The 20,604-nt window shown below is 35.4% G+C and overlaps 1 protein-coding gene across 1 annotated transcript in view; it reads right to left on the reverse strand.

Annotated features, from left to right (window-relative positions):
* Window positions 1-20,604, reverse strand: part of Zfpm2 (zinc finger protein, FOG family member 2) — a 476,524-nt gene that overhangs the window by 340,796 nt on the left and 115,124 nt on the right. Inside the window, exon 3 of the mRNA XM_008851514.2 lies at window positions 14,182-14,283. Within this exon, the coding sequence (XP_008849736.1) occupies window positions 14,182-14,283 (102 nt within the window). The remainder of the gene's footprint in view (window positions 1-14,181; window positions 14,284-20,604) is intronic.

Genomic DNA, 20,604 nt, shown 5'->3' on the forward strand with positions numbered 1-20,604 from the left:
AGAGATTAGAAATGCATGTGAAAACGTCTCAATGTCAATAGCCTTGGAATGAATTTTTCTGTATGAAACTGTGTGTTTTGACAACGAAGTGGAGATCTTTTTTAAACGTTGGAACCTCATTTAATTTTATGTCTTATAGAGTTTATAATGAGTAAAAGATTATATAAGCGTAATAATTCATCTGTAAACCTAGAAATGTACAGCCAATTTTGAAAGAGATGTACCCTAGCTCAGAAAAATATTATTGAATAGGTTAATGCTGTTGTAATGAAATGCTTCTTCTAATAAACAAAAAAAAAATAGATACAAATGGACTCATTATTTCTCTGGTATTCCAAAATACTTAAATAAATCAAACGGAAAACATACAAGATTGAAGGGCTTTTCTAGACAGAACAATATCTACAGATCAGAATGATTATGCCAGTCGTGATCACACCACATGTGCACCAGTGGCATAGCATTTAGTCTGTCAGACACTTTTCTCACTGCTTTACTAGTGTAATACCCACTGGGTGGGTATGTAGCACGCCATTTTAGAAATGAGAAAATTGGTGAGCAATGTGACTGAGTTATTCACTTCATTCATAGGAAATTTCCACAACAAGCCTTCTCAAATCTGTAGAACCAGAAAGTATGAATAAGGTGTCAAAAATAACAAAGTAGGTAAGTAGAGACTGACACTGACTACATAACTTTGGAATTATAATAAAAAAGAGAGACTTGTTCACTTTAAAAGGAGTGAACTGGGGGCTGGAGAGATGGCTCAGTGGTTAAGAGCACTGACAGCTCTTGCAGAGGATCTGGGTTCAATTCCCAGTACCCACATGGCAGCTAAGAACCGTCCTTAACTCCAGTTCCAGGGGAATCCAACGCCCTCTTCTGACCTCCGCATTGCACAACACAGGTGCATTCACATCCATGCAGGCAATACACTCATACAGATAAAAAATAATAATAACCTACATGCCATTTACTTCTAGCCCTGGGCACAGACCCACTTTTTCTCTTGGCGCTCTAGACTATTAAACTGAAAGGAGTGAACTGGAGATAGGCATGGTGAATCACTCCTACAATCCCAGTATTCAGATGGCAAAGGCAAGAGAATTGACACGAGTTCAAGGCCAGCCTGGGCTACATAGGAGGCCAGCATACACTACATAAAGGTTCCGTCTCAAAATGAAAAACAAAGCAAAACAAAACAAACAAAAACCCAAAAACTAAAAAATAAAGGGGTTGTGATGGTTGGTATCAATCAACTTGACAGTGTCTGGAAACAGCTACTAGACAGGACTTAGGTGCATCTGTGTAGGATTATTTTGACTCTGAGTGTGTTTGTGAAGGATTATCTTGATTAAGTTAATTAATGTGGGAAGATCTAGTTTAACTGTGGGAGAGACCATTCCCCGGGCATGGATCCTAGACTATATAAAATCGAACGTCAGCTGAGCCCTGGCATTCATCATCCTGCTTTCTTAATGTGGATGCTATGTGATCAGCTGCTTCAAACTCCTGCTGCCTTGGTTCCCTTTCATGATGGACTGAAACTCAAACTGTGAGTCAAAAAACCTTCCTGTCCTTCAATTGCTTTTGTCAGGCTATTTTTATCACTACAACAAGGAAAGAAGCCAAGTCAGTGGTGAACAGGTACACGCACCAGCATACCCATACACACATGAACGCATGCACCCACATAAATATGGCTTCCCATTCTTCTTCAGTGCTCTGAGATCTCAAGATCCAGTCAAACTGCCTATTTCAATGCCACAGTTCATGAGCTTTTTGACTTGAAGCAAATGAGTATTCTTGGGTCTCATCCTCAGTGCTCAAGATGAGAATGATAGCACAAACTGTGCATTTGTTTGCTGTTATATCCTCCATGCCTACAACAGACCTGGCACACCATAAACTCTCCATCAGCATGCAGTATCACAGACATGAATGGGAAAGAGAAAGCCAAATGCTTTCCAACCAGGAGGAAGTGCTGCTGAGGAGCATAGCTTCATGATATCATTAATTGTAGATACTCATTTTGGTAGAGTAACACTCTAGAAAAAAAAATGCTCTAGGGACTCTGATTTACACTATTTAACTTTATCAGACTTTCACTGAGTGATTTAGAATAGGCAAAAACTCCTAAGAGTCCAACTAGGTGGCATGTCTTGAATAATAGAAAATGCCCAAAGGCAATTTGAGGTATTATTAACTTCTGGAACTTTGAAACTATAGTTGAAATATTTCATGAATTTTTATAATAGTTAAATGTATTTTGTTTTTACTGTATTGAAATACCACACATCTGCTTTTGTCACTTTATTGGTTATATTTAAAAAAATATAAAAGGGCTGGAAAAATGGTTCAGCAGTTAATAGCACTGGCTGCTCTTGCGGAGGCCCTAGGTTTGATTTCCAGTGCCCACATGGCAGCTAACAACTGTCCTAACCCCAGTTCTAGGGGATCCAGTGCTCACTGCTGACCTCTGTGGACATTGCATGACACGGGTGCACTTACATACATGAAGGCAATAAACTCAATACACATAAAATAACAATAATAAAATAAAAATAAGTAAAATCCAGATAATTAATAAACACCCTTTTATTTCAAACACATGTTAAAATGTTCAAAATATATTAATTATGAACAGCTTGTATGCAACGGTGGCTGAAAGCTAGATAAGTTCCTAAAATAATTTGGTTGCATTTTTTTAGAAAGAAAAATCCTACTTTATAAGAAATTAATTTTTGTCATATAATTATGGTTTTACATGAATGAATAATTTGGGCTTCCAAAAACTCCCACAATCAATACATTTTTCCCTACAATATACATCATTTGTTAGAATGTAAATAATTGTTTTGGAAAATATCAATTTATTTTTAAACTTAAATGAAAATGTAAATAAAATAATTAAACTGAATACAATAGTTAAAATACTTATTTTGGAAACGAATAAAGGTTTTTTTTCTTTTTGAATAAAGCTTTTTTATAGAATAAAATGGTTGATTTTGTTCAGGTAAGCATGAAGAACATCATTCTTATTTTGCGTAGAAGGAACACACATACGCACACATACACACACGTATGCAAACGTGTTTCCATTCTATCCCTCTCCAGAGCTCTGAGATTCCCAAGGCCAGTAACAAATGTTTGTGACCTCCTTTTTTAGGATCCTGGTTCCTGTTTGCCTTATATTAGCCAGTTAAAAAGGGACACTTAAGTGGCTTCTACTATTATAAGAAAATACTTTAAAGATTTGTTCTTTTCTGTTTTGGTATTAGAAATGGTGGGCATGGTTTTTAAAATATTTATTTCCTTTATTATCCTATTAAGCAGCTGTTGCTTTAATCACATTAATTATTGTTCACAAGCTCAGTGTTCTCCTTTTATTCAGTTTACAGGATAATATAAAATGCACTGGAAGGAGGAATATGGCAATGTTCTAGAGAAATCTATAATTTAAAGGAAAACTGGGACGAGGTCACTGAAAGTAAAAGACTACGAAGACAAAATGCTTCCTGCTCTCTTTTATTTTGGCTTCTTTTTCCCATAATTGCTTTGACATAAAAACTATCTAAAATATTATACAACTAAAAGATGCATAGTTTATTAAACATATATCCTTCCAATAGATGCTGTTAATGGTATACACTCAAACACAGTTATATTATCTGGCATAAACCTACTTAAGTTTCCAGTAAATAACATGCTTCCATCCTTACTAGAATATATTTGTGTTTTATTGTTTTTGCTTTATATTATATACAATGCTTATAAGTACACTGTTCTTAATTAATGTAAAATAAGGTAATGGGGTAAAAAAGAAAAGAATCTTTTTATTCAGTCAGGATAAATAGTGACCTTTGGGGGCTGAAGAGAAGACTCAGCAGTTAAGAGCACTGACTCTTGCAAAGGACCCAAGTTCAATTCCCAACACCCACATGGTGGCTAAGAACCATCTGTAACTCCAGTGCCAGGGTATGTAGACATTCTTTTCTGACCTCCGTAGGCATTGTGCGACATGGGTGCATTTTCATACATGCAGACAATACACTCATACACATGAAATAAAAACAAAAGAGTATTTTTTTTTAAATCGTGACCTTTTGCACAGAAAGCCGGTGGAAGTGAGTGCTGAGCTTTCTGTTAGCATCAAGAGAAAACTCAAAGAACTCTCTTGGTTGCTTATGTATTTGCTCAAATATAAACACATGTTCAGTGACTACTGTGTTCTTTTCATTATTCTCTTTTATGTGACAATTACTAACATTTAAATCCTTGTGTCTAAGTCTAGACTCTCTGTGTGGCTTGCAGGTACTGAGGTTTCCTCCATCCTTCCAGAGTCTTTGTTCATTAGACAGGATAGTGCTGGAAGGATAGAAACTTCACAGACAGGTCTCCTTGGAGCTTCCATGTACGCAAAATGGCAGCAAGAGTACCATGCATGTTATGGAATTATATTTTACATCTTCTGTTTGTCAAAAACATTTAAAGTGGGCCCATTGAGAATGTATCACTCTGCCTGTGGGATCACATGAAGAGGTCATTATTGCATGTGTTATCATGTAACATCACATCTTGCCTGTAGCATCAACAGCCCCTTTCCTAGACAAACTGGTCCATAAACATCTTGCCCATCATTTACGTTTCTTTTTAGTGGAGGCCTACCCTCTTTTTCTGCTCTCTCTGCACTTTGTATATATTACTACCACTGTATTCACAATTCTTTACTTATCGTTTGTGTGTCTGATCTTCTGTACTATGCACTTTTTGAAGATAGTCTTAAGTCTGTCATCTTTTACCTTGAAGTCTGCCAAATACTTCTTCTTCAATAAATGTTTGTACCAATTAAAATAATTCAATGCATGTCTGCAAAGCTTCAGGAGAAGAAGAAAATATCTAGTGTGCATATGTAAGTTTTATTTTTGAGGGAATGAGCTGTGAGTTCAACTATCTAACTTAGAAATGAGTGTAGAACATTATTACAAAGACAAAGACATAATCCTCAAGATTCAAATGAGCTATTGGAGTTTGAATGATAACAGAAAATATAAAACAAGAGACTGGATACTTTTAGCTTGGTTGCTAAAAACAAAGCATACTTTATCCCACTTTAAGTATACAGAACATTATTATTATATAATATAGTATGATCAAATTCATGACATTAATTCTATTGAAATTATAAACCTCAGACAAGTCATACACTAGCAATCCAAAGTTTTTGGGAGATAAAGGCAGAAATTGTAAATTTTAAAATAACTGAAAGAAATGTAGAGTAGAAATTCTAAAGACAATGCAGGGGCAAGAAATAACAATCAACTCTAGAACAATTTAGGGGGCTGGAGAGATGACTCAGTTAAGAGCACTGGCTGCTCTTGCAGAGGACTTGAGTTCAGTTTGAAACACCCACATGGTGTCTAACAACCATCCTTAACTCCAGTTCCAGGGATCCAATGTCTTCTGCTATCCATGAGCATTGTGTGCTTGTGTCCACATACATACATGTAGGCAAAATATTTATACACAAAATATAAAAATAAAATAATTTAGAAAAGATAATAAATAATAGATACAAAATAGGTTAGTATAGGAACAATTTCCTGCTTTAAATATATATTATGCAATATAATATTGTATAGGAAGCATTTTCCTAAATTCCAATGTTCAGGAAGTTCTTAGGCAGAGAATAAAAGGTAATAATTTTATCAATGAACACATATTTTCAAAGAAGTCCAAATATTTACCAAGAGCACCTGTAATATAGTAGTTGTTAACTGTATCTGATCCCATGGACTCACTTTTCTCTCTCAGACCTATCTTGTTCTAGTTAAAATCACAAATATCTACGTGCCACTAAATTTAAAGAAGAGTTATACATTTCAACCTTGATAAGTCTTTATGATTTAACACAGGCATCACTCCCTCCTTCCCTGGCTTTCCTCCTCTTCTCTGGACATTGCTTATCTGTTTTCCTGGAGGATTCCTCTTCCTCCTCCCTTCTGCTGGAATAATTCATGCACTCAGATAAACTGCATTCAAATGTTTCTAGTTCTTTTCATTAGGTAGAGCTGGGACCTAAAAGAACTAACAAAGCTATGTGAGTAGTATTTTTTCAAGATTTTTAGGGTTTTCTGTCCAAGTCCTTAAGTTCATTTCACCACACCTACATTTTTATTGACTTTTTAAAAGCAGGTCTTTCAAAACTTACAAGAACATTTTCATTACAATGGCATCTTTGTTGAAGATACCTGAATTGGTCTCACAGCTTTGGAGAGTGCTATGAAGATGCCAAGGGAAAACATCAATTAATGGTCCAACCAGCTTCAAGACCAAATAACCACATCAATGGCCAGCCAGCATAAAACACTGGTGCAGTAGTGGCCCTTTTATCTTGGGGGCAACCAAGAGCTACCTAATTGGACTAAAAACCCACTCAATGAGAGGAAACTCAAGTGTGGTACATAACCAAACATAACCAAATACACATGGCTAGAGAAGTCATAGGTCTTAGGGAAAAAATCAAAACTGTCACATCCCTAGACTAATGTAATTTTTTACTATGTGAAAGATACGTATCCTTATATTTACAAATATCCCAGTCAGCACTCTTCAAAGAAGCTTCTTCTCTACCAGACAAAGACTATTACAGAGTACTACATCTGGTCACACACATTGTCTGTGAAGTGCCCAAGTCTAAGTGGCATATCTACAATGCAACCTCTACACCTAAGGCTCATGGAACATAGAACAAGGGGTAAAGAAGATAATAATGAATATCTCCATTCTCATTAATGAAGCTCCCTCATGCAACAAAGAGCCAGGAACACAAAAGGTCACAAATGGCCAAAGTGCAGAAACTAAGAGTCTGCAGAATGCTGGTCCTTGGTCAGGACTCCAATATTAAATTTCACCCATCCAGGGCTCAGAGATCAGAAAGGGGTGGGGGGCAGAAAGATTGTAAGAGCAAGGGAGGAGGTGCAGGACCGTATGGAAATAGAGTCCTACAAGCTCCTGGGACCTTGTTCATATGAACCTACAGCAATGGTGTCAGCATAAACAGGACTCATACAAACTCAAATGGACAAACACCCAGCATAGAACTGGAGAAATGGACAGCTGACTCCAATCTTAGCTGAACGAACATTGGCAATTGACTACTGCTGAATGAGAAAGAGCTGATCTTCCTAAAGCAAGAGACTCTAGAAAGGCTGGCTAGACCTCAGTAGATGAACTTGCACTGAGGGACTTCTGGGGACACTCACTTGACACAATAGGACTTAAGACAAATGACAAAGTATATGAATTCCAGTGGGGAGGCTATGGGAGGGTGCCAGTGGGGAAGGGAGTATAAAGATGATTAAGATTGATTGAGATGCTCTGTATGAAATACACAAAAATTCAATAAAAAATAAATAACAATGTATCTGCTCACCTTTGCAAGCTTGCTAAGATCAAGTTCTTGCCAGGATTAGTTCTTGCCAAAGGCTATGTCCCATATATTCCCTTTAGCTACTCTGGTGTACAAGCAATCTTTGGCACTATCTATCTGCCCTCATTCTCCCTGCATCTTCATATGGTTTTGCGTGTGTGTGTGTGTGTGTGTGTGTGTGTGTGTGTGTGTGTGTGTGTTTATGTGCCTCTGCCTCTGTCAGTCTAACATTTTTAAAAAAGTTATTTATTTTTGTGTGTAGCCACGTGTGTGTATATTTGTTTATGTACACCACATGTATGCTGTTGTCTGCAAGGTCAGGTGGCTTTGGATCCCATGGAAATGGAGTTACAACAAGTTGTGAGCAATCTTATGTGGGTGCTGGGAACCAAACTCAGGTTCTCTGCAAGAGCAGTAAGCATTCTTAACCACTGAGCCATCTCACCAGTCCTAGTTTCCCTTCTTGCAAAGACATAAACCATATTTTTCCCATACTCCATAATGACCTCAGCTTAATCAATTATTCATTTATTTAACAATCTTATTTTCAAAAGACATCACAATCTGAGGTTTGTAGGTTGAGACTTTGATATAATAATTTTGGGGAACAAAACTCAACTCATAAAAACCTCAATGTGAAAATTTTACAGATAGGCTAATAATTATGGTTCAGTTAAGGTAATTTCTACTGAAAAAATATATCTGGGAAGTTTACCATCAGGAAAGAATGCAGAATACTGATAAGAATTTGTTATCTTTTGGGAACTATGATAGAGTTAAAAAAAATTAACATCATTTTCCAACAGTGTGTTTAAAGGAGAGGTCATTGAAAAGTAATGCCTAAAGAATATTAATTTTTAATTTGAATTTTTCAATTACAATTATATAAACAAATAAGTGCTTGCCAACTCTAAAATAAGTCATTATCCAAATATTTTTAATTCTCATTTCACATAACTGCAGTATAAATCATGTCAATAACTAAATGGTGTGCTTTATGTAGTTCTTTAAGAGCTGAAGAAGTTAAGTGTCCTTCCAACAGTGATCCAACCTACCTTTTCCTTTGTGTAAATTTATGCATGTCCTAATTCTGTGTGAGAGTACATACTCAAGTGAGCGAAGATCAAGAGAACTTTCTCACTATGTTCATGTGGCATTCTATTCTACAAACTTTCATCTTTTAATCCGATATCCACTTAACTACTTAACTACACTACAGAAGATTTATTTTTACCCCCTCTTGTTTCACAAAGGACTCAAAAGTCTGCAGCAAATTTTGACACTGTAATATTTTTCTGACCTCCTTCCCCTGCATTCATTCTGTTTCTCTCTCTCTCTCTCTCTCTCTCTCTCTCTCTCTCTCTCTCTCTCTCTCCTCCCTGCCTCATTTTCATATGGACACAAAGCCTTGGGATAAAATGATGGTTCATTATAGTGGTACAGAGCTCTTATCTTCATCCGGCAAGAGTCATTTCCTTCCAAAGATTGAAATGCAAATGTGAAAATTAATGATAACTGCATTATCTGATAGCAGAGATAATACCAATTCACTGTCAGAGTAATACACAGTCATTCTACGATTTCCTCCGCTTCTCACAATATTCTTCTTACTGTCAGACTATATCTATGGTTAACTATGTTTCATAGGTGTCTGTTAATTTACTTCAAATGGCATTTCCCAGATCTTATATCTACCACATTTTCCCAATCAAAAAGGAAACGAAATCAGAACTGTAATCTTCAAGCCCTTCTTTGGACTAATAAAAAGGCAGGGGTTTGGAGGAAACCTGTATCATTAAGTATGTGCTTCTATCTCACAGTGGTCTTCTAGCCACCATTCCACTTTATGCAAAACAGCCCCCATCTTCTTAGGTTCATTTCAGATACAAAGCAGAAGAACCCGTTCAGCCACATCCGTCCACAGTGCTGAACAACAGCTCAAGAGGAACGTAGAATTTCCTGAACAATAGTTAGTCCATGTGCAACAAGTACCCACCTTTGACCTTACCCTAGACATTTATTCTTGAAAATATATATTTTTGTCTATATATTTAAACTAAAATTATTTAGCTGAATTATATTTTCAGTCAGGTAGAGTAGTACAACATAGACATAATCTTATGATGACTTTTCACAGAGCAAAATCAATTCACAGCACAAATGTTTAATGACTTCCACAGCAAGCATTGTAATGACTACTGAGGCACAACTGTCAAAATGATACTAAAATTCCATTAATAAGGTAATTATTATTAGCCCTGTTTTAGAAGCACTAAGGCCATGGAGTAGTAATAACTTGCTCAGAGTTGTGCAACTCAGTTGTAGCATCCCCAAGCAAGAAGTGCACAGATTAAATGTGCTTGGTCTTCCTCACTCATTACATTACCCCATAACTTCTCTGTGATGGGTAGCAGAGAGCTTGGAGGTTTTCTAATACATGATGTTGAAATATGTTCCCAACCAATTTCTTTGCATTCATCAAACTGTCAATAAAGAGCTGGATTTTTGGCTTCAGTTTTATTGATAAGATTCTAGGTTTAATATATAAATATCAAGATTTATTTAAATAAAAGCTAATGTCAAAGAAGTTAAATAACTGTTTCCTCAAAACTTTTATATGCACATGTCTGCATGAATGCACACTACTGCATGAATGCACACTATTTGGGGACTTGCATGTATTCACACATGAAGGTATGATCTAAATTCAATTCAATATTATAATATAAAAAGAAAAAAAAACAAATTATTCACTATTTGCAAGTGTGAAAAGAAGTCATGTTGCAACTGTAATCCAGAACTCTAAGCCAATTGAAACTGTACTTGGAATACTGAGTTGATCTAACTAAGATATGGTTTTTACAGTACTTTTTTCATAGAGATGACAATGGATTTATAAGGATTCTCCTGAATCCAAATCTATAAATAAGTACTCCAGACCGGCCTTGGAAAGTAGTTCTGATGACCTTCTTAAAAGAAAGATGGAGATATAAACACTACTTTAAAAAATGTATCAATATTTCAAGCCTTGATTGGTCTGCGAGGACCAAGCAAAAAATGTGTCACAAGGGCCCATTCTAGGATGACAACACTCAGCAGATTTGTGCTAGATGCCCTGTGTAGTACATCACTTTCAAATGTCACCTTCATAAAAACATTGTTGAGAAGTTATCATTATTCCCATTTCTGAGATAAAGAAACTGAGGCATATCTTCTAACATTTCACAACTATGAGGCCATAAATGCTACCAATGTAAACACAAACACAGGCCTGTCTGATCTCAAATGTGTACCACTTTTAACTCTGTAGGGTAGTAAGCTCTACTTTCAAGGCTGAAGGAAGCTTAATTGTTGCATTCATGACTAGGACATGACCAATTAAAGGAGAGAAAATGCAATCAAGAAAGGAGAGTGCAGGCAGTATCATCCATCACCTTTGCACTGCTTCTTGGCACACTTCACAACTGTAACTGTGTACTCAATGCACAATAAACCTGTACTGAATGAGTGAAAGTATAAGCATATTGGTTAAATGAAGAACTTGTGACTGACAAAATACGAAATGTGAGGCTGATAAAGAAGGACTACTTACTTTGAAAGAGGATAAATGATGTAAGACTAAAACAGGCAAATGGAGATCACAAGGCTGAAGAATGAGGAACAAAAATACATGAACCACATACAAGCAAGAAGTGTCAGGCTAATTTATTTAAAAGCAAGGAACTAAAATGAAATTTAACATTAGGTAGGAAATGCTTAAGTAATGAGGTAGCTATTTTGTTTTGTCTTTTGTTTTGGCCTTATGAATGATGTGCATGTAACTTTCCAAACTTAAACATGTCATGTTACTTAAAGAATGCCTAAGAGTGACAAACATTTAAACATTAAAGAATTTCACATTATAAATGTTTACAAACACAAATTCCTTTGAATGTTTAGGCTCCACTTAGAGGGGTCACAAAGGTGTGACTGGTTATGATTTCAGTCTAAATGTACCTTTTCATTGAACTTAAGGGAAAACTTTTGTTACAGGGAGGAATTTGCCTTTGATACAAATAGAACCTCCCAGACAGGGGTTGATTCATTACTGAACTAAGCCATCAAGGAAGGTTGTGAAGTCATCCTCAATCAAACTCTAAAAAAATAAGATAAACCCTGATCCATCTTAAATGATGTCAGCTCTATGCTTCAAATTCCTTAGATAATTTCTTCATCCTTGATTCTGTTCTATTTTTAGAGAAAACTGCCACTCTTAGGATGATTGTCAAGACTGGGAGAAAGGGATTTGAAATTAAGAGACCTTGAAATCACACCTGGCTCATTACTTCATGTCTTAAACAATAATATATTGATAAACTAAAAACTAAATGCTTCATACCATGAAGTTTACCTTTTGTGATATAAACCACAATAACAAAAAATAAACAGTTGTGGAACTATTGTGGCCCAATTGTTCCAAAGCCATATGAAAAGATCATTGCACTTTAGGAATATGAGTTGATTCAGTTTTGTAAAAAGGTAATAATATTTCTTATACTTCATAAATGAAGATCGAGGCATGAAGAAATTAAGCAACCTCCTACAGATTGCTAAACTAATTAGTAACACATGCAGAATATGAACCAAAATCCAGACTGCAGGTTTAGATCAGAATCCAGGTTCCTTTTGCTATTGAGTTTGGAGCTGTCATTGAAATCTAGAAAATGTTTTTTTTTTTTTCATACAGATGGAAAGCATCAATGTTCTTTTGTGGACAAAAAATTAGGTATTAATATTGAAGCAATTAATATTTATTTAACAATAAATAAACCTCTTCTATGCTCTCTCAGGGTCTCCAGATTGAACAAAATTAATGAACATTCTATCAGGAAAAGCAACAAATAACCCAAGATCCATTCCTTTATTATGAGCTAACATCATCACTTCACAGGGCTTAAAAGTAATAAAACCATCATTTCCTTAAGTAACTACAGAGAAAAATATGTTGTTGACCTTATGATACATAGAGTGGGGGTGGGGTCCTATAAGCATGTAAGAGACATATATTCTCCCTTCATTTTTTTGACATATTCACAGGTACACCAGAACAAAGTAATATGTGTACCAAATTCACCAAGTAAAAGCATAAATCAAATGCACAAGTTAATTCAACCGCCACCAAAAAACTCACTTGCATGTTACTCAGCATCCCCAACTTCTTTGATTTGTTGTCAATAATATACTTTATTGTAGTAAAACCTCCCTGAAAAGATGGTGTTAGGTATGCTGCATGTGTTCAGCAGCTTACTACCCCCTACATTTTCTTGTTCCTCCCTCAAAACTGAGAAATCTGTGAGCTTTAGACACAAATGTCTACACCCACACATTTGCCATAATACAGGCATAAAAGAATGCAACGTTTTGTAAGCAGACACACCTAAAAGTCCACCCAGTCTAATTAGAAAAGCAAAAATCTCTTCTAAACACATACATATTTAATTCCAGTAAATAAAGAGTTATAAAAGATTCATGTACCCATTTCAAGTGGTATAGAAGCCTCATAGGAAAACTGAACATTTTAGAAAATATTTTTTTCCAATTGTTTTAATCAAGGAAATTCTTCTTTACATTGAGAGCTCAGAAAGAGCCTTCAATAAAATGAAAATACCAGAATTCTGTGTTTTCTTACAATCTCCTTAAATGTGGCTCTGTGGTATTTTAAATATAATACAGTTGGGTCCAGAATCTTGTATAGCATTATACTGTAGAGTACAGAATACAAACATTTGTGTGTATCATGAATAACATTAGAAATGACATCATAATAATCAGATATACTGTATCTTCATTTTTGTTTGCATTATATTTTCCAGCTGCTGGTTTCAGAAAATTACCACTGGAGTTCCTCTCTTCCTCATGCACAGTAGAGAGCAATTTGCAAAGTCATGCAAGGGTGGAAATGTGATTGAAATATAGGGATCTTTCTTAATGAAAAATGTTACTGCTTTGGAAATTACAGCTGAAACTATTTCAAAGCTCTCTTATATCCTTAGAGCCTATGACAAAATGGTCTCCATTTATCAATATACCATCAATTGTAAATTACTTAGCAATAAACAGAAAGGTTATTTCCTACAGAGTTACTATATTACAAACAGCATATATTATTATAAAATTATACTAATATTGGGTTTTGATTAGTCTTTTTTATTTTTTTCCCTGAAATGAATAAATTTAAGGCCCTTTAAGTGCACATTTAATTTTAATAATTAAGGTAAAAATGTTGCCAGCATATTGAATCAAAGGGGGAAATCTATTAATAGGGTGGAAATTTCTAAATAGATATTTCAGTTTCATCTGTGATTTACAACAGAACTAAACTGAATATGATAATTCTTTGAAGTATTACTGTTGCTGACATATCTGTAAGATTTCAAACTGTGCCCAATTGGAATTTGGATGTAGCTAAAAGATTCTCTGATGAAAGAACACATAAGTAGAATTGACTAACTTTATGTAAGAAGGAAATATAGACATTTCAAGCAGAAGGTGACACTTTACATTTAAAGTTTATTTAAAATAAAATCTTGTTTCAGTAAAAATGTTTTCTCAAAACACCATAGAACCAGCATGCACAAAAAAAGTGTGTTTTTCAAAATCTGAGTTAAGAGATAGTTAAAAGTTTTACAAGCCATCAAAGTTTCAAAGGAAAAAAAAGTGAATTTCTGATAAAAGTAACAGTAGGCTGAATGTTGCATTTTCTTTCCTACCTGGTCCATCCCAGTCATCTGTCTCAACTCCAGGCTGCCCTGGTTTCTCCGAATGGGTGTCCCCATCTGATTCTGCTGGCTCCTGTATTCCTTCATCATCGCCTGAAATATACAAACACAGAGAGAAAAAAGAAATGACCAAAGTCCTCTGATATTTAAATCTTTTTAAGGCAATGTCTAATCAGAAATTTTTCCATATACACTGGCAAATTTCCACAAGTAATCATTTGATATCTATTGTGTCTTAAAAATAAAGAAAACTGTCAATAGATGTCAATAAATAAATGAAACTAAGTACTATAAATAATAAAATACGTTTCCATATACATTTTAGTTGGTAACTAGTATTGTATATAAGAGAAACACATAGTGATGCTTAGGTTTTTAATACTTCAAATACGGGGCTTGAGAGATGGCTCAGTAGTTGGGAGTGCTGACTGCTTTTGCAGAGTATCCGGGTTCGAGTCCCAGTACCCACATGGCGGCTACAAACTGTCCTTAACTCCAGTTCCAGGGGAATCTGAAGCTGTCTTCTGACCTCCGTGGCATTGCACGACACGGGTGCATTCACATACATTCAGGCAGTAAACGCATACAAATAAATAAGTAAATAAATAAATAAACAAATAATAAATAAATAAATATTCACATACACAAAAACATGTCTATTTCCAAATTATAATTTTATGAAGGCATGATACAGTAAAACAAATTAAAGAAATATCTTTTTAAAGGCATCATTACTTTTATTTATGTGTATGTATTTATGTTTGTGTGAGTGAATGCCAAGCGTGTGGGGGTGCACTCGAAGGCCAGAAGAGGGCACCAGATTCTCTCAGAGCCGGAGTTAATGGCATTTGTGAGCTTGATATGGGTGCTAAGAACTGAACTCGGGTCCTCCAGAAGAACTGCAATTGTACTTAGCTACCATGCTGTCATCACTGCAGCCTTTTAAATAATATATTAGTGTGACATATATTTCTTGTTTTGTTGGGTTTAATTTATTTGCAAGATTTTTACTTTTCCTCAGTTTTGTGTTTCTAGAACAGTGTCATTTTTCTGGGAGAAAGGGTATAAAAATCAAAATAGATGATTATCATGTGAGATGAACCAGTGAGTCAATGCTGGTTAGAAGCTGTGAAGTCATGCTCGTGCTTGGATAAGTGTAGCTTGTTTTCATAATTTCATGCTTTCATTTTCATATGAAAAGCAAAACCAAATAATGTATTGTGAGCAGGAATTAAGTTATGCTTAAAGAAAATATCAACCACATTTTAGAGTAAAATGTCTAATTTTTAATCTCTTTATTTTAAATAATATACAATGAAGTATTTACTACATCAAAGGAGGTAATCCATTTTAGCATGTCCAGATTTATGAACATTAACAAGACATGTCTAACTATTATAACAGTTTTCAAAAAACACAATACCAAGAAATACAAAGACAGAAACAAGAATAACGCTAAAATCATGGCAACTACACTCAAACCCAATGCTGTTAAAATTAAATATTAAATAGCTTGCCCATCTACTTTCTTCTGAAGTGTTCAGTAGCTGTTTTCCACTTAGCCACTCAGATTTTTAATTGTATTGAATTTTAGTATTAAATATTAAAATATATAGGATATTTAAATTGTCAAAATAACATCTAAAATGCAAATGTTTTGGGACATAATCACTAGGCTTAACATTGATGTGATGTTAGTATGAATTTTTAAAAATATTCATGTTGATTTGAGACTGTCATCTGATGTATTTTGATCATAGTCAGATCCCCTCCCTGCCTCTACATTACTAACTCTCCCACTGACTCCATGCCTCTATTATTATTATCTTGCTTTTTCTTAAAACCTATTAAATCTAATCTGTGGTTTCTAAGTGCCCTTGAGTGTGGGTCTTTCTTTTGAAGTCCAGTCAACATACCAGAGGTCATACCAATAAGGAAAACTGACTCTCCCTTTCCCAGAAATTATCAACTGCCAATAGATTTTCAGCAAGGCCTGGGTAAGGGCTGACCCCTCAACAGTCACTTTTTCTCTGCACAGTGACCAAGTTGTGAGTCTCTGTGTTGTCATCTGCTGTAAGAAAAACCTTCTCTGTTAAGAGTTGAGGGATGCGTTAATCTATGGGCATAACAATAAGTCATTATTGCAGCTGGAGAATTAGATGGTACAGTCATTAAGACCACTGGCTACTCTTGGAGAGGACCCTGGTTTTGTTCCCAGCACCCACATAGTGGCTAACAAAGGTCAGTACCTCCAGTTAACCTCCACGAGCATTGCATGCGTGGGTGTACTTATGTACATATAAGCAAAACACTTATACATATTAAAAAAATCATTGTGATTCAGTCTAATATTATCTCTATTTAGGAGAATGACAGTATTGGGTTCTCCCCTATGGTCTGTGGCCTGTCTGGTCACAGGCTCTTGGCCCTGATAACAGTGCCAAATATGACTATCTTGTGAAGTGGACCCTAAATCCAATTAGCAGGTGGTTGTTTGCTCCCATGATACTCCTGCCATTATTGCACCAGAAGGCATATTTTGCCAAGCCAGTTGTTATTCTTGTTTGCAGAATGTAGGGATATAAATGAGCAGGTGAATTAATGGATAGGATGAATTTAATGAGGTTGGGAATGGGAGTGTAAGGCTTAAGAGGGAGTGACAGGAGGAATAACTATCACTAAAACCTTTTGAAAAGTCATATGGAAACCTACTATAGAAGCTTCTTTTTTGTATAATACACAGTATACAAAAAGAGCTTAAATGTAGCTACCCTATAACAGAGGTTCAGTGGCCCTAACAGACACTACAGGCTAGCAAGCAAAAAGCTCAATGCTAGAAATGAACTCCTTCATTTGTAGTTATTGACCAGAGAGATCCTACAGATCCTTAAACAATATTGGATATCACCATTGCCTTTGATTACCAATCCAGAACTGGACTGTAAAACTCTATTGCTGAAGATACTACATACCTGAATTGCAGAACAAATGAGGATATATCAAGCTGAACTTGAAGCTACATCTCTATTGATCAGATTTCATAGGAGTAGAAAGTGCTGTCATGTTACTTGCAGAGAAAGGTAATAACCAACCTTACCCAGCTACTGTGAATTTTGAGCTTTAATCTCCATAGATGTTATATTTGTTTCTCTATGTAACTACACAAAATGAATTATTTTTTAAAAAATGGACAAAATAAGGGGAATGAGGAAACCCTGAAATCCATTTCTTTAAAAAAGGAAGAAACAGAAATGCAGTTTTATTGAACTCATTTTCTTGAGTTCATTGCAATGGAGCTCCATTTGTTCTGATGGGTCTTAAGGAATGAAGCACATAATTAACATACATCTGTGACCTCACATCTGACCTCAAATCTGGAACTGAAAGCTCTTTAGATGTTGAATATCTTTCAGTATGATTAGAATGAATAGCAACGGAAATTTGAAATTTTTTCCAGAAAAAAATATTGAGCATCTACCACGTTTAGGTAATTATGATAAGTACAGTAGGCTAAGAAAAGTGAGAGTTCCTTACTGGAGTATAGAACCAATCAAGAAGAATACATTCACAAACGTGAGTGTGAGGCAAGGTCAAACTGCTGTAAGAAAGGTATAAATTCTCAGTAATAAGAGAAGTATTCCAAATTTTTTTGTTCCTCTTCTTACCAGTGTTCAAGTCCACAAACACTTTACCAATTATCGTCTAGAGATCAAGGGGACACATTTTTCATTTCTCTCATTTCTCAGGCACAGGAAAGGCTGGTCCTTAGTCTGAACATACAAGTAGGCTCTGTGACCTCCAGTATATTGAATACTAGTAGCTTTGAACTACCAAACTTTCAGCCTGCCTGCACTCTCTCTGTATACCAAGTTTCCTTCTAGTTTCCCCAATATAGACAATAAGAGATAAAGTCTGGTAATCAAGAGACTCATGATATCTACTTTGATAGATCAGATTCAGGCTATTCCTTTTACTAAATTTCAATATGATCCCTGCACATAAGTACTAATCTAATATCATATAGTGAGCACTTTGTATAACTAGAATCACAATAGCGTAGAGAAACTTAGGATCTCCCATGAGCTGGATCTTTTCCATCTGCCCTTTCCTGCTGGACTCAGGGGTATTTCTTTCCTTTCTTCCCTGCTTTTTGCCCTGTGGAGTCTCACTTCTGTGAGTTTGCTTATCTTCTGATTTCTGGCTGAGCTCAGCCAATGGATGCAACAATAGTAGATTAGAGGAACAGAGTGCAGAAGGAGAGAAAGGCCAGGTGCTTGTCCTTCAAAGACCTCTTATTCCTTGATGGTCTCCAGCTGCTAGCAGAGGCTGCACTTCAGTTAGAGCTCCTCTTCTGTGTCGCCTCCTGTCCCCAAACTCTTGTATCAGCATCCTATCTAGTACCTCTTGAGACAGAATTGCTGTTGTAAGCCCCTGGATGCTGCTTAGCCCTTGCAAGGGCCGAGCCACTAAAACACTTTTTTGTTTGTTTTTTTTGTTGTTGTTGTTTGTTTGTTTGTTTGTTTTGTTTTTGTTTTTGAACTGCAGACAATGTGTTGGTCACTGGAAATATAAAACGGTGGTTCTTTTGTGTAATTGCTAGAGTAGGGTGGGATGGAGTCAAATAGACAGAGACCTGCAACCCAGGATGACGAGGCCTAGAAGCAGTTTACAATGTTATAGAATCACAGGGATATGACAGCTAACACAGGCATGGAAACTTCCTGGGAAAAAGAACAAGTAAAACACCTAATATTTTGGAGGTATGATCCTAGCTTGCATTGAATTCTGTAGGTTTCATACCCTGAAAATCCATGATTGGAAACTGTGAACTCCTCAAAGCAGGAAACATGAGAAATAGCATCATAATTTATTTAACGTTCTAGAAAATATGTAAGACTGAAGTTGGCAGGTGATTAAACTAGAAAGTCCAATATTGCAAGAATCTGTTTCAGAAGGTGTTTGAAAATATCAAAGAGAAAGTTTGAGAAATAGTCCTACTGTGTGATGGTTAACTGAATGAAGTCATTTCTTTGTTCAATATAAGTCAAACTTATAATCATTTTCATGCAGAATCTTTTAGGAAAATAAAATGGCAGGATGACTACATACCTTGACAGGTATTCATTATTGAAAACATTAGTAAATTTTTCAAAAGTAAAACGTGATCATTTAACCCGTTATGGACTTGTGTGAGCATATAATTTCAAATAATAAAGCACGTTCACTAAATGTCACAACTGTAAATCAAAAAAATATAAAGCTTATATTTAACTTGTTTAATACCTGGAGCAATACTAAATTTTGATAATCCTTGTCATTTTAATTATCTAATTTGTTTCATTATATAGTACATGTAATTTGAACTGCTAAAAATAACATTATATAAAGAAGCACTGCAAAAAATAACTACACATAATTAACAAGTCAAATGAATTTCATTTTATACCTATCGAGCTATATATGAAATGGAAAATCATACTATATATCACACTGTTAAAAGTAAATCTCAGAGGGAGTAATAAAGTCTTAAATTTTGTAGTTTTATGACCTAATTATTTAATATTGTTTTCTAAAAGAAACAACATGAAAGAGAAAAAGATTATTATAACACCACCGGAATTCCATTCGAAATGATGGGTGTGGATATAGAAAATAAAATGGGTCAGCATTTTATTTTATAATCATTTACATATCTGCTATCAGCCAAATTCTGGAAACACCTAGCTTAATGAAGTATAAATCATGTCATCAAGCTCAAATTCTATGGTGAACCTAAACAGGGCCAGCACAACTTGATCATTCCTCCTTACAACATACATTGCTAAATGTCTAATTAACAACACCTTATCAGCTGTGATACCCTGATACTTCAACAAAACAAACCAGAAGACAGAAATATGAGAGGATTACCAGACATGCTGTCAGAAAGCATCAGAGACAAGACGTGATTCCAAGTTATTCTGACTCTTTTCCCTAGATCTGATCCCCAGCACCAAAGAAAACAACAACAAATATTGCAGATATCTACTATGTGGCAAGCAGCAAGGAAGCAGAATGTAGACCTGAGAGTCACTTCCTCCTCCTCATATAAAGTCCCTGTCTCTTCACTGTGCTTGTGTATTAAGATGAAAGTTTTAATGGACTTATCTTTATAATCATTACCTTTTAAGGTTCCCCATTTTACTTGGCACCTAATACAATCAACTACACATAGATGCCTGATCAATAATGATTGCTCACTGACCAGTCAGAAAATTGGATCTTTGTCTCATTCTTCTCACCATAACCTACTGCAATATCATTACATTTGCTAATTAATTGCTTTCAGAACAGTATTTCTATTTAATAACTAAAATATGTCACATTTTCAACTTTTGGACCTTTCATCTTCTAACTTTATCTCAGGAAACTAGT

This window comes from Nannospalax galili, unplaced genomic scaffold (genome assembly GCF_000622305.1).
Source record: "Nannospalax galili isolate Female #2095 unplaced genomic scaffold, S.galili_v1.0 scaffold284, whole genome shotgun sequence".
NCBI lineage: Eukaryota > Metazoa > Chordata > Mammalia > Rodentia > Spalacidae > Nannospalax > Nannospalax galili.